We start from the raw sequence: 12545 nt of genomic DNA on the forward strand, positions 1-12545 counted from the left end.
ATGTATGCGTGTGTTTTAATGATTATAGATTATATTGAAGCATTCGTACACATGAACAATTATTAATGAAAAAAAAAAACTAAGTTTTCAATCTAATAGCACATTCCAAAAATGTTACTCTACATCATACCAGATTGAAAACAATGGGAACCTTCTCTAGTAACACCTCAGAGGCTTCTACAATTTGCAAGCCATAACGGATGCCGAGACTAAGGAAGATAAGGGAATTTTATAATTCACGTCCCATCTGCTCAGCGCAGTAAACTTCCAACGAGAATGGTTCCTTTCTGGCACTTGAAGAAGATTGCGTAGGAATAAAAACTCAAAAGTAAAAATAAAATATATAAATTTATTTACTTATATAAAAATTATTGTTTACATCAATAAACCTATTGTAAAAATATTTTACCATACAATTAACAAAATATAGTTAAAAACAAGTTGTGAGTTGCAAGAAAAACCTTCTTGTAGTCCATAACAGATTTTATATTTACAATTTGGCCTTCAGGCTGCCCATCAGTGTTTCCAGTTTGATTGCCTTAGTTAGGTCTCCCTTGATTTTTAGTTTTCCAGTCATGTAAGCCGTGGTGGGTTTCGTTTTACCGGTGAACATATCAAAGAAGTGTTTGCTATCCATTGTCAACGTTGCGTCCGGTTTTTGTGGGGCCTCGCCATTTCCGCAAGCGCCTGCTCCGTTTTTCAAGTCCAAATACCTAAAACCAAACAGTATAGATTAAGTAAAATCATAGCCACCTTTAAACAAGCCATGAAGATGAAATTTGGCAACATCTGGTAGACCGATTAATTCTGACAGTTCTCATTTGTTTTTAAATAATTTTCACTGTATTTACAGAGAAACTGAAATATTTTACAATATTTCGTGCTCCAAATTATAAAGAACATTAAAAGGTATGTTATTGATGATTTTAGTTCAATATAATATATTTTTATATAAACATGCGTGCATATAGAAATCCGTCCACTTAAAAATTTTGTCATTTTTAATGTCTTATATTTCCTAAACCTGTTGGCAGATTTAAGTGATTTTTTTAATATGTTATAGCCTAATTATTTTACAATACCGCTGTAATAATATTGTTGCTAGCCAGTTAAATTTTTATGGTGTACCGGGCATTTATAAAATACTGAAATTAAGACCCAACTATAGACTCCGGTTTTCTTAACATTCTGTTTTTTTGATTAATTCGCTTATGTTTAACAACTAGATTTGTTCTTTATCAATTCAGGGTGTTTCTAAATAAGTGTGACAAACTTTAAGTGGAAAGGAACAAAATGCAAAATTTTGACGCCTGTATTTTAAATGTAATCATTTTTTTTTCGAATCCTGAGAAATCTAATAGGTATTTTTGAAAAATTTAAACGCAGAATGAAAGATTACTTTATTACCGAGGGCCGAAAGTCCCTTAGAATGAATAAAAAGTTTTTTTAATGACATATTTGAAACTAAAAATCACACTAAATTTTCTTAGTTCTTCACCCCTGTAACTTATTAAAATAAACGCACAAGTTTTCAGGGACTTTCGGCCATTGGTCCTAACATAATCTTTCATTCTGCGTTTAAATTTTTGAAAAATACTTATTAGTTTTCTTAGGATTCGAAAAAAATGAATCCCGTTTATATTCTTGTTATTGTTTTTTTTTTGTATAATAAACGTTACTTACAAGGAATTACTTTTAATATTATTTTGCACAAACTTCTAATTAATAATATTTTCTTGTTCGACTCAAAAAATACTATAAATTTTACCAGAATTTGTACTTTAAAATCGTAGTTTCGAAAGCGGTAGTCCGAAAGTCAGACTACCGACGTCATCAATTGCGACGTTGCCTTTTTCTCTTCATGGCCTGTAAAGTAAAGGTGGCTATGGTAAAATATTAATTTTAATTAACCAATATCAAGTAACCGATAGTTAAACTTATACGAATGACTTTGGAGGGTTCCAAAGGTAAGGTGAGAATAGATGGAGATATGACAGAGGCATTTGGTATTGAAAATGGACTTAAGCAAGGTGATGCCTTACAACACTTTTTAATCAAACTTTAGAAGCTGTTGTTAGAAAATTGGATATGAACGGCTGCATTAATACAAGATCTATGCAAATATGCGCAAATGGTGATGATGTTGCCATAATAAGCCGCAACAAAAGGGCATTAAGCAAAAAAGCTATAAAGCTGAAACGGGAAGCTGCTACGTTTGGTCTATATTAGTGATGTTGAAAAAGTAACTATTCGTTACAAACTACTCGTTACTTACGAATACCGAAAGTAACGATTACTATACAGAGAGGTAAATCGTTACTTTGATTACTCTGATTACTTCGTACCAATAGCATCAGAGCAAGTACCTATTTTGATTTTGGGTATTGTATCTACTCGGTTGATATCGGAGTCGGACCGGTATTCCACGAGTATTGGGTATCAGTACAGTTAACTAAAATTTTACCTATGAAGGGCGAAGGCTATGAAGAGTTTTACAGGATTACAGGGCGCTGAGAAGTAGCTGAAACAGAGGGAGGTATATCATTTAAAAAAGCATGCACCCAGAAACAGATGTCTATACTCTATACGATTTGTCGAGGTAGATAATTCACAGAATTTCACAGATGTTAGTTCTTTTGAAAATAAAAATGCAACACATTAGATTTTAATAATAAATACACACTATTCTTATCAGGCCTAGAAAAAAATAGCTTAGATTGACCGGAACATATGTAGAAATGATAATATTTCTAGACTATGATCATCAACTTTAATTTTACATGTAGGTATGGCATTGTTTTTATTAGACAGGGCATTTAACACTAAAAACACAGGAATAAATCTATTTTTAAATATAGTAGAGACTTACAACTTTTTGTATTGTATTTAGGAATAGGATGACGTCTGGAAAAAGTCTACAATACAAAAATAGGTGGAAACGCATTATGTACCTATTACATTTTAAAGTGAACAAAACTCATCGAAAAATGCATAAACATGTTAAAATCAGTATATTAAGGGCCAGATTTTCTTATTTCGGGGTATTTGGGGTCACTGAACACGAATTTGCACTCAGAACCGCCCTCCGAAGCACCTGGGTGCCCAGGGTTACTGCTAAGGTACGTCATCTAGAGTTTCGAGGGTTTGTTTTTGGCACTTAATTGATGCAAAAAGATTACTCGAGATTACTGATATTGTGGAGTAGCAATGACAGAACAATTACATATCATTTAATTTCTATCCATTAAATAGATCGGTGAAAGGCGTTATATCGGATCTTATACTTATACGAAATATAGTCCTGTCGCCAGAGGGGTTACAACGGCCTCCTTAATTCAGATGGACTTACCCAAGTCTTTTTATGTATTTTGACCCGAAGAACACGAATTTTTTGGGTAACAGTTGATCCGGATGTCGATAAGTTTGTTATAAAAAAAGAACTTGAGGAATTACATAACAGCGATTTTTCGCAAAACAAAACATTTTTCTTGTATTTTTTGGGTGATTCTCAGCAAAAATGGTCTTACAAGTTTTTTCGTAGGATGCATAGTTTTTAGTCCATGTGGTGAGACCGCGCCCGTCTGGAAAAATTTCTGATTCGGTTTCTTTGTGGATTCCTATTCAAAAATGTCCCCTTTAAACAAATCTGAAGGGTGCCAGGCGGAATTTTTGGGCAAAAATTGTTTAAACAATTTTTTTAAACAAATACAAAAGATCACGTTTTTTTGCTCCGGAACATATATTTTTAAGTTTTGCCGCTCATTCTGAACAAGAAAGGTATCATGTAAATTTTCTCAAAAATTGATAGTTTTCGAGTTATAGGCGATTTAAAATCTGAAAAATACGAAAATACGCATTTTCGAGGCTTAAAAACTCATATTCAAATTAGTATTTTTGAGGTTGCCAGATACTTAAATTGAAGACTAAATATTCAGTTTCCAGATTCTGAAGAGTGATCACGTCTAACTTTAATTTATACCGTTGTTTTTTAATTGTTAAATATGCGTGTTTATCCGATTTTTTTGCCGGTGCGGCGCGTTCCGTTTCAAAAATCTCCTATTTTTCTCCGAAAAATATTTTTTCTAGATTGTTTGGGACATTCTAAATAAAATAAGTTTCTTGACATTTTTCTCAAAAGTTGATAGATTTAAAGTTATAAGCGATTTAAAATCCGAAAATTCGTTTTTTGTCATTTTTCGGATTTTAAATCGCTTATAACTTAAAAACTATTAACTTTTGAGAAAAATATCAAGAAACTTATTTTATTTAGAATGTCCCAAAGAATCTAGGAAAAATATTTTTCGGAGGAAAATAGCAGATTTTTGAAATGGAGCGCGCCGCACCGGCAAAAAAATCGGATAAACACGCATATTTAACAAATAAAAAACAACGGTATAAATTAAAGCTAGGCGCGATGACTCTTCAGAATCGTGAAGCTGAATGTTCAGTCTTCAATCTATGTATCTGGCAACCTCAAAAATACTAATTTAAATATGAGTTTCTAAGCCTCGAAAATGCGTATTTTCGCATTTTTTAGATTGGAAATCGCCTATAACTCCAAAACTATCAATTTTTGAGAAAAATTACAAGATACCTTTCTTGTTTAGATTGACCCAAAAAATCTAAAAATATATGTTTTAGAGCAAAAAAATATGATCTTTTGTATTTGTTTAAAAAAATTGTTTAAACAATTTCTGCCCAAAAATTCCGCCCGGCACCCTTCAGATTTGTTTGAAGGGGACATTTTTAAATAGGAATCCACAAAGAAACCGAATCAGAAATTTTTTTCAGACGGGAGCGGTCTCCCACATGGTCTATTTAGAGATAAACGCGGTTGAACTTTCAAAAAATCGAAAAAGTGCAATTTTTGAACCCGAATAACTTTTGCATGCGTTTTAATGTACGTAATCTACGTAGAAATTGTCTGTATGCGCGCCTACTCGTTCGATTTCAAATGGGAAATGCATTATGTGTTTATAGCTTTGTTTAACGATAAAAAAATTAATTTTTAGCAATGAAAGTAATCAAAACCGATAGAATTTGACTTGAACTTTTAAATACAGTAAGCAGAATTGCTATTTTATTTTTCAAAAGTTATTCGGGTTCAAAAATTGCAATTTTTTGATTTTTTGAAAGTTCAACCGCGTTTATGTCGAAAACTATGCATCCTACGAAAAAACTTGTAAAAACATTTTTTGCTTAAAATGACCCAAAGAATACAAAACAATGTTTTGTTTTGCGAAAAATCGCTGTTATGTGATTCCTCAAGTTCTTTGTTTATAACAATCTTATCGACATCCGGATCGATTTTTATCCAAAAAATTCGTATTCTACGGGTCAAAATATATAAAAAAAACTTGGGTCCATCCGAATTAAGGAGGCCGTTGTACCCCCACTGGCGACAGGACTAATACTGAGAAATGCGATTCTCGATATGATTACCGGTACTCAAATACAAAAGTAACAAAAGTAATCAAAGTAACGATTTTTAACGAATACTCTAAAGTAGTCTAAAGTAACTATAATCAACATCACTAGTCTATACAGTATACAGGGTGTCCAGAAACTCTACCGACAAACGAAGACAGGAGATTCCTCAGATAATTTTAAGACAATTTAACCCAATTCACCTAGTTCGAAAATGCTTCCTAAGGGAGCTAGAGCTCTTTGAAGATGGCGCCATGTAATTAGTTTTTCTTAAATACCTCCAGAACGCTTCTATTTAGAAAAACGAAAATTTGTATACATATTTACTTTCCAGAAATGAGTCGATTCCATCCATTGCGAATTTCTAGTACCGGTCATAGGCGTCCGTTTTGGGCAGGGCAACGGTTATTTTATCGCATAACTTTTTTGTCTTTAACTTTTAAGCATTTTTGATACTGGATTATTAAATTGTGAGGTATTCTAGTACTAAAAGGTACTCTCACTTTAAGTCGGTAGGACACACCGTTTTCTAGAAAAATCGATTTGAAAGTTTTTGGTTTTGGGAATTTGAAAAAAAAAGTTAAAAAAAATTAAAAAAAAACGATGTATTTTACCAACTTAAAGCAAGAGTAACTTTTAGTACTCGAATATCTCATAATTGAATAATCTAGTGTCAAAAATACTTAAAAAATTAAAGATAATAAAGTTATGCTATAAAATGACTGTTGACCTACCCAAAACGGACGCCTATGACCGGAACTAGAAATTCGCCATTAATGAAATCAATTAATCTCTGGAATATAAATAAATGTACCAGTTTTCATCTTTCTAAATATTTTTTTTTGAATCTTCTTTTTTGAAATTCAAAGAACGAAAAATGTTCAAATCGATTTTTCTAGAAAACGGTGTATCCTATCGACTTAAAGTAAGAGTACCTTTTAGTACTAGAATACCTCACAATTTAATAATTCAGAGTCAAAAATGCTTAAAAATTAAAGACAAAAAAGTTAGGCGATAAAATAACCGTTGCCCTACCCAAAAAGGACGCCTATGACCGGTACTTGAAATTCATAATGGATGGAATCGATTCATTTCTGGAAAGTAAATATGTACACCAATTTTCGTTTTTATAAATAGAAGCGTTCTGGAGGTATTTAAGAAAAACTAATTACATGACGCCATCTTCAAAGAGCTCTAGCTTCCTTAGGAAGCATTTTCGGACTAGGTGAATTGGGTTAAATTGTCCTAAAATTATCTGAGGAATCTCCTGTCTTCGTTTGTCGGTAGAGTTTCTGGACACCCTGTATATACATGAAAGTAAAACAAAATATATGAAGTGCACAAAGTCGAATCAACATGAGAATCTGAAGGTAGAAAACCATACCTACGAATATGCCTCAACTTTTCCCTACCTAGAATCAATAATAAATGACAACACCAGTCAAGAAATACAAGTACATATTCTTAGCGGTAATAAGTCCTTTTATGCATACAAAGACTTAAGGGCACCCAGTCCGAAAATTTAACTTTTTAACTTTTTTGGGTTATGATTGAAAATTATTCTCTGAAATCTTCTCTTTCCAACGATATATAACACATTATAGTATAAAATATCCATGGTTACAAAACTATTTGTTTTCTGAACGTCTGCACTCAACTCACCGTGTACCGGTAGCTTTATAGCCTATTAGTGTTTTATGTTTTGGCGATTTCCCGAATACTAGGTTTTTAACTTTTGATGTCAGATATCTTTGTTTCCTGAGATGATAAAAGGTCCAAATTTTTACAGTAATTGTAGATAGATAATATCTAGTCCCGCGTAAATTTTTATTGAAAAATGTACAAAAACAAGTAAAATAAAAAATAAAATCCAAACTTTTTTGGATTTTTTTGTAAGAGTATTTTAAATTTTTTTAAAATAAATGTTTCTTTCACTCTAACTTTACAAAAATCTACACGGGACTAAACAATACATGTAGTTTCAAAATAAAATAAAACAAAAATTAGGTCTCTAAGTGCTTTGGTTACAGAGCTATATGACATAATGCTAACATTGTCGTTAAATGGGACTTTGGGTGCCCTTCATGAGAAGTAAGTTATTGAATCTTGAGTTTAAGCTTAGAATCTACAAAACTGTAATTAGACCAGTGGTCACATATAAATGTGAAACGTGGACCCTCTCAACCACTGATGAAAATCAACTCAAAATATTTTAGCGTAAAATACTAAGGAAGACATTTGGACCTAACCAGTGCTGCGATGGTTCGTGGAGAATTAAAATGAACCACGAGCTGGATGAACTAATGCAGAGCGCACATATTGTTAGATTTGTAAAATCACAAAGACTAAACTGGCTTGGTCACTTAGAAATAATGCCAGATAATCGAACTGTAAAAGTAATCCAGATATGGAAGCTCCAAGAAAATAAAACAAGAGGAAGGCTCCGTAAGCCCGTAAAAGATGGATAGACGACGTAGAGGGGAATCTTAAAACCATGAACGTCATAAGGAAAGTATCCGACAGGACAAAATGGAAGAACATTATTAAGTAGGCCAAGACTCACAAAGGGTTGTAGCGCCATTAGAAGAAAAAGAAGAATATCAGTAACCAGCATATAAAAATCAAACTAAATTTTCTCTTTTTTTTCACCCCTGTAACATATTAAAATAAACATTATATGGTTCTTTTCATGAGCATTTTTCAGTGCGTCACAGTTTTTCGATTTCTCTCCAACGCATTAAATTGTATGTGACAGAAAAAAACGCACGTCGCTGATTACATTTCGTCGGTGACATTTATAACATTTAATCTAGTTGTCAATAGATGGCGATAATAATATAATATTAAATAACATTATATTATTCTATATAAAAAAAATTTAATCTGTACAATTTATAAGACTATACAAATCAAAGAAAATACCATTTTATAAATGCAATATACACAATTGATTTGTTTTTATACCAAATTGCAAATAAAATGTGACAACTGTCAGATTTAACTAAAATGTCATGTTAGAATAAATGTCATAAATGTGTATTATCACGGACTTACCCTTTTTCCTATCATTTGTTACGCACTGAAAAATGCTCATGAAAAATACTATAGAAGTTTTTCGGGACTTTCGGCACTGGGTAATAATGTAACATTTCATTCTGCGTTTCAATTTTTCAAAAATACTTACTATGGTCCTTTTCATGAGCATTTTTCAGTGCGTCACAAATGATGAAAAAAAAAAAAGGTAAGTCCGTGATATACTTAAGGTGAAACAGTAGCGATCAACAGGTAGCGAAAACGCGTTCCAATATTGCGGCTGTAATTTTGAATATTTTTTCGAGATATTTGGCACACGTATTCGTAATATAATAAAAAATGGCGGTACAGAGCCCAATTTGAAAAATATATTAATATGTGGAAATTACTCTGTAATTAAATACAATATTTAAAAAAACGAGCCTGTACCGCCATTAAGAAGAACAAAAAAATACACTTTCTTCAAATAAACTTTTTTATCCGATGCCTAGATTTTGTTTCATTTTGGAACTACTAATGAAATAAAAATTTTTAGTAGTTCCAAAATGACACAAAATCTAGGCATCGGATAAAAAAGTTTATTTGAAGAAAGTGTATTTTTTTGTTCTTCTTAATGGCGGTACAGGCTCGTTTTTTTAATATTGTATTTAATTACAGAGTAATTTCCACATATTAATATATTTTTCCAATTGGGCTCTGTACCGCCATTCTTTATTATATTACGAATACGTGTACCAAATATCTCGAAAAAATATTCAAAATTACAGCCGCAATCTTGGAACGCGTTTTTGCTACCTATTGATCGCTACTGTTTCCTCTTAATTCGCTATATCGAGATTCACTTTGACACTGACGTTAGTAATTTCTTTTTTGAAAAGTTCAGTTGTCAGAAGTGACTGGAAATTACTACAAAACCAACGCACCTGGTCATATCCAATATTATTAATAGTAAACAGACATAAAAATAACAAACCTTACGCCAATCAATAATTATTTATTTGCACCATTATAATGTATTGATAACAAATGAGAAAATTATTTATTATACAAAATAAAAATATTTTGTAAAAATAAACTTCACAAAATTTTATGAGATTAGTAGACACTCCCACTATTTCTAATTGTTCTTTTTTTAATGAAAGATTAAAGTTGATTTCAGTTGATTTTAGCAGTTAATAGTGTGAGGTAGGAATTTTTGTGTTATATGTTTCCTATTCCGAATGTGTCAAAAAAAATCTCGCGAGAGCGAATGTAGTATAATACACATTTATACCTAACATTTATTCTAACCTAACATTTTAGTTAAATCTGACAGTTGTCACATTTTATTTGCAATTTGGCATAAAAACAAATCAATTGTGTTTATTGCATTTATAAAATGGTATTTTCTTTGATTTGTATATGTAGTCTTATAAATTGTACAGATTATATTTGTAGATATATTATATAATTCGTAAATATTTTTTTCTCGATTATAGCGCTATCTATCGACAACTAGAATAAATGTTATAAATGTCTGTAATCACTGACGTGCCTTTTTTCTGTCACATACAATTTAATGCTTTAGAAAGAAATCGAAAAACTGTGACGCACTGAAATATGCTCATGAGAAAAAGATTAGTTTACTCGTGATTCGAAAAAAAGGAATAGCATTTGACCAAGATTTTGCGCCTACCCTCTTTACGCAAGATAGAAAAAGAAGATACCTACATTCAAGAGTGGGTGGAAAATGGTTGGCGACGAAGAAGAACAATAAAATTGAAAACTAATGCGAGCGAACAGACCTTAATAGAGAATGCATTAGTGACACATCTGCTCTGCGATTTCTCGATTTTCAGTGATGACAACACTGAAATAGTCCAAGTAATGAAGCTTAAAATAGGACAAAACCTCGCAATTTTTACAGAATGGATCGATTTGCTTGAAAATTTGAGAATAAGTAGTGGATAGTCCAAGGATCAAAATCTATATGATGCCAAAAGGCGCTTTTACCATGGGGGTGGTTGCCACCTCATATCGGGGGTGAAAATTTTTTATTATACTTTGACCGCAAAAGTTGGTAAAAACATTCATTCTAAGCAAAAAATGTTCTATACATTTTTTTTGATAAAATTAATAGTTTTCTATTTATTCGCTATCGAAAGTGTTAGTTTCATATTAAAAAAATTAATGTTTTAAATCAGTTTTCTGCAAATAACTCAAAAAAATTTTGTTTTATCAAAACAACTTTGCTTAAAAAAATGTACCTTTTGAAAAAATCAACAAAACCGTGTTTTTAAATTTTCTTTAAGACCAATAGTAATCGAGCTATACTTTATTATATGTTAGGTCTTCTTCGGCAAATGCTAAATATTGTAGTTTCAAAGTCAAAAGACGGGAAAACTATGCATTTTTCGAGGATCACTTGTTTAAACTAATTTGAAGTATTTAAAAATATCTATCTTCAGAAATAAAAAAACGTCTTTAGCTCAAAAATTAGGTGGCTTATAATGAAAAGAATGTCAGACCCTATATTTTTCAGCGAAAAAGTGATCGAAAGCAAACCCCTAATCACCACCCTGATTAAAATTAGTCATTGACCTTATTTCGCCTTCTTTACTTATGTATTATTAATAGGTTCTAGCAGTTTAACTGGTTTAGAATGTTTAGTTTAAAAAAAAAATGGAGTCAAAAGCAAATATCGAATTTTTGAAGTTTGGTAAAAAATTCCCTTTTCTTCAGAGTAGAAAGATTATCATCAGAGATACAAAAAAATATTTAAATATAAAATTGTAGCTTATTTAATTCCCAAGAAACTGGTTTGCAAAAATTTTCTCTACGGTAAAAATTGAGTGAGCTATTGACAATTAAAACTTGTAATAACATGCAAAAATCACCTTTACCAACCCTTTCAAAGTCACCACTTTTTGCGACTGAGGATTTTAAAAGGATTTGGTATTAATAGTCTTATAGATCTTGTAAAAACCTACCAAATTATTTTTTAACAAACTTTCTAAGATAAAAATTAAAATGGTTACGGTTAAAAAATCAATATATTAAAAAAAAAAAAGAAATCCAATTGGAAGCATTATAATGTAAGTTAGCTTTGCTTTTAGTCATTGGCCTTATTAATTCTTTTTTATTTATGTATTATTAATAGATTTTAAAAGTTTGACTGGCTTAGAATGATTAGTTTTTAAAAAACTAGAGTTTGTTTTAAAAAACGCGAATAACGACTTTTTGTAGTTTGGTAAAAAATGCCATTTTCTTGAGAATAGAAAGATTAGCATCAGAGATACGAAAAAATGTTTAAATATGAATTTGTAGGTTATTTAACTCCCAAGAACTTGGTTTAAAAAAATTTTTTCTACGGCAAAAATTGAGTGAATGGTAAATGAGTATAATATATCGAAAAACATTGATTTTTTCTATATAAAACTAACACTTTCGATAGCGAATAAATCGAAAAGCATTAATTTTATCAAAAAAATGTATAGAACATTTTTTGCTTAGAATGAATGTTTTTATCAACTTTTGCAGTCAAAATATAATAAAAAATTTCCACCCTTAAGATGGGGTGGCAACCGACCCCATGGTAAAATCGCCTTTCGGCATCAATATATATTTTGATCCTTGAACTATCCACTACTTATTCTCAAATTTTCAAGCAAATCGATCCATTCTGTAAAAATTGCGAGGTGAAATGCTTCGGTTCCTGGACTAAAAATTACGTGAGTAATATAAAAATGTGTTATCAACGACCGAAATATAAAACTTTTGAATATTTCTCATCGAATACATTAAAACTTACCAAAGTCCAGCCTCTTCTCCTGTTACATTAAATGCGTAAACTGCTTGAGTCTTTGCAATCGTTTGTGGCGATATGGCGCTTTCAATTTTCTTAAACAGTGACGCAATTTTTCCTGTTGGAGCAGCAGATGATGACGAAGAGGCCGCAGGAGCTTCAACTTTCTAAAAATAAAAGGTTGTATTTGCGAAAATCTTAAGCATATGTCCGAGTACAAGGGTTGTCTTTTAGTTTTGCATATAGCCATAAAGACAAAAAATATATAGACTAGGGCCGGTTTCTCAGTGCTGGGTTAACC

At 31.4% G+C, this 12545-nt stretch overlaps 1 protein-coding gene across 2 annotated transcripts in view; it reads right to left on the reverse strand.

The window, feature by feature from the left end:
- Positions 1-329: 329 nt before the first annotated feature.
- The window catches only part of LOC114336381 (hydroxysteroid dehydrogenase-like protein 2), a 44479-nt gene continuing 32263 nt past the window's right edge, over positions 330-12545 (reverse strand). For both annotated transcript variants that reach the window (XM_028286743.2, XM_050658010.1), the window contains 2 exons: positions 12251-12411; positions 330-713 (listed from right to left, as the gene is read on the reverse strand). In XM_028286743.2, the coding sequence (XP_028142544.1) occupies positions 491-713; positions 12251-12411 (384 nt within the window). In that variant the 3' untranslated portion in view covers positions 330-490. The remainder of the gene's footprint in view (positions 714-12250; positions 12412-12545) is intronic.

The sequence above is a fragment of the Diabrotica virgifera genome, chromosome 8, assembly GCF_917563875.1.
Source record: "Diabrotica virgifera virgifera chromosome 8, PGI_DIABVI_V3a".
Classification (NCBI taxonomy): Eukaryota; Metazoa; Arthropoda; class Insecta; order Coleoptera; family Chrysomelidae; genus Diabrotica; species Diabrotica virgifera.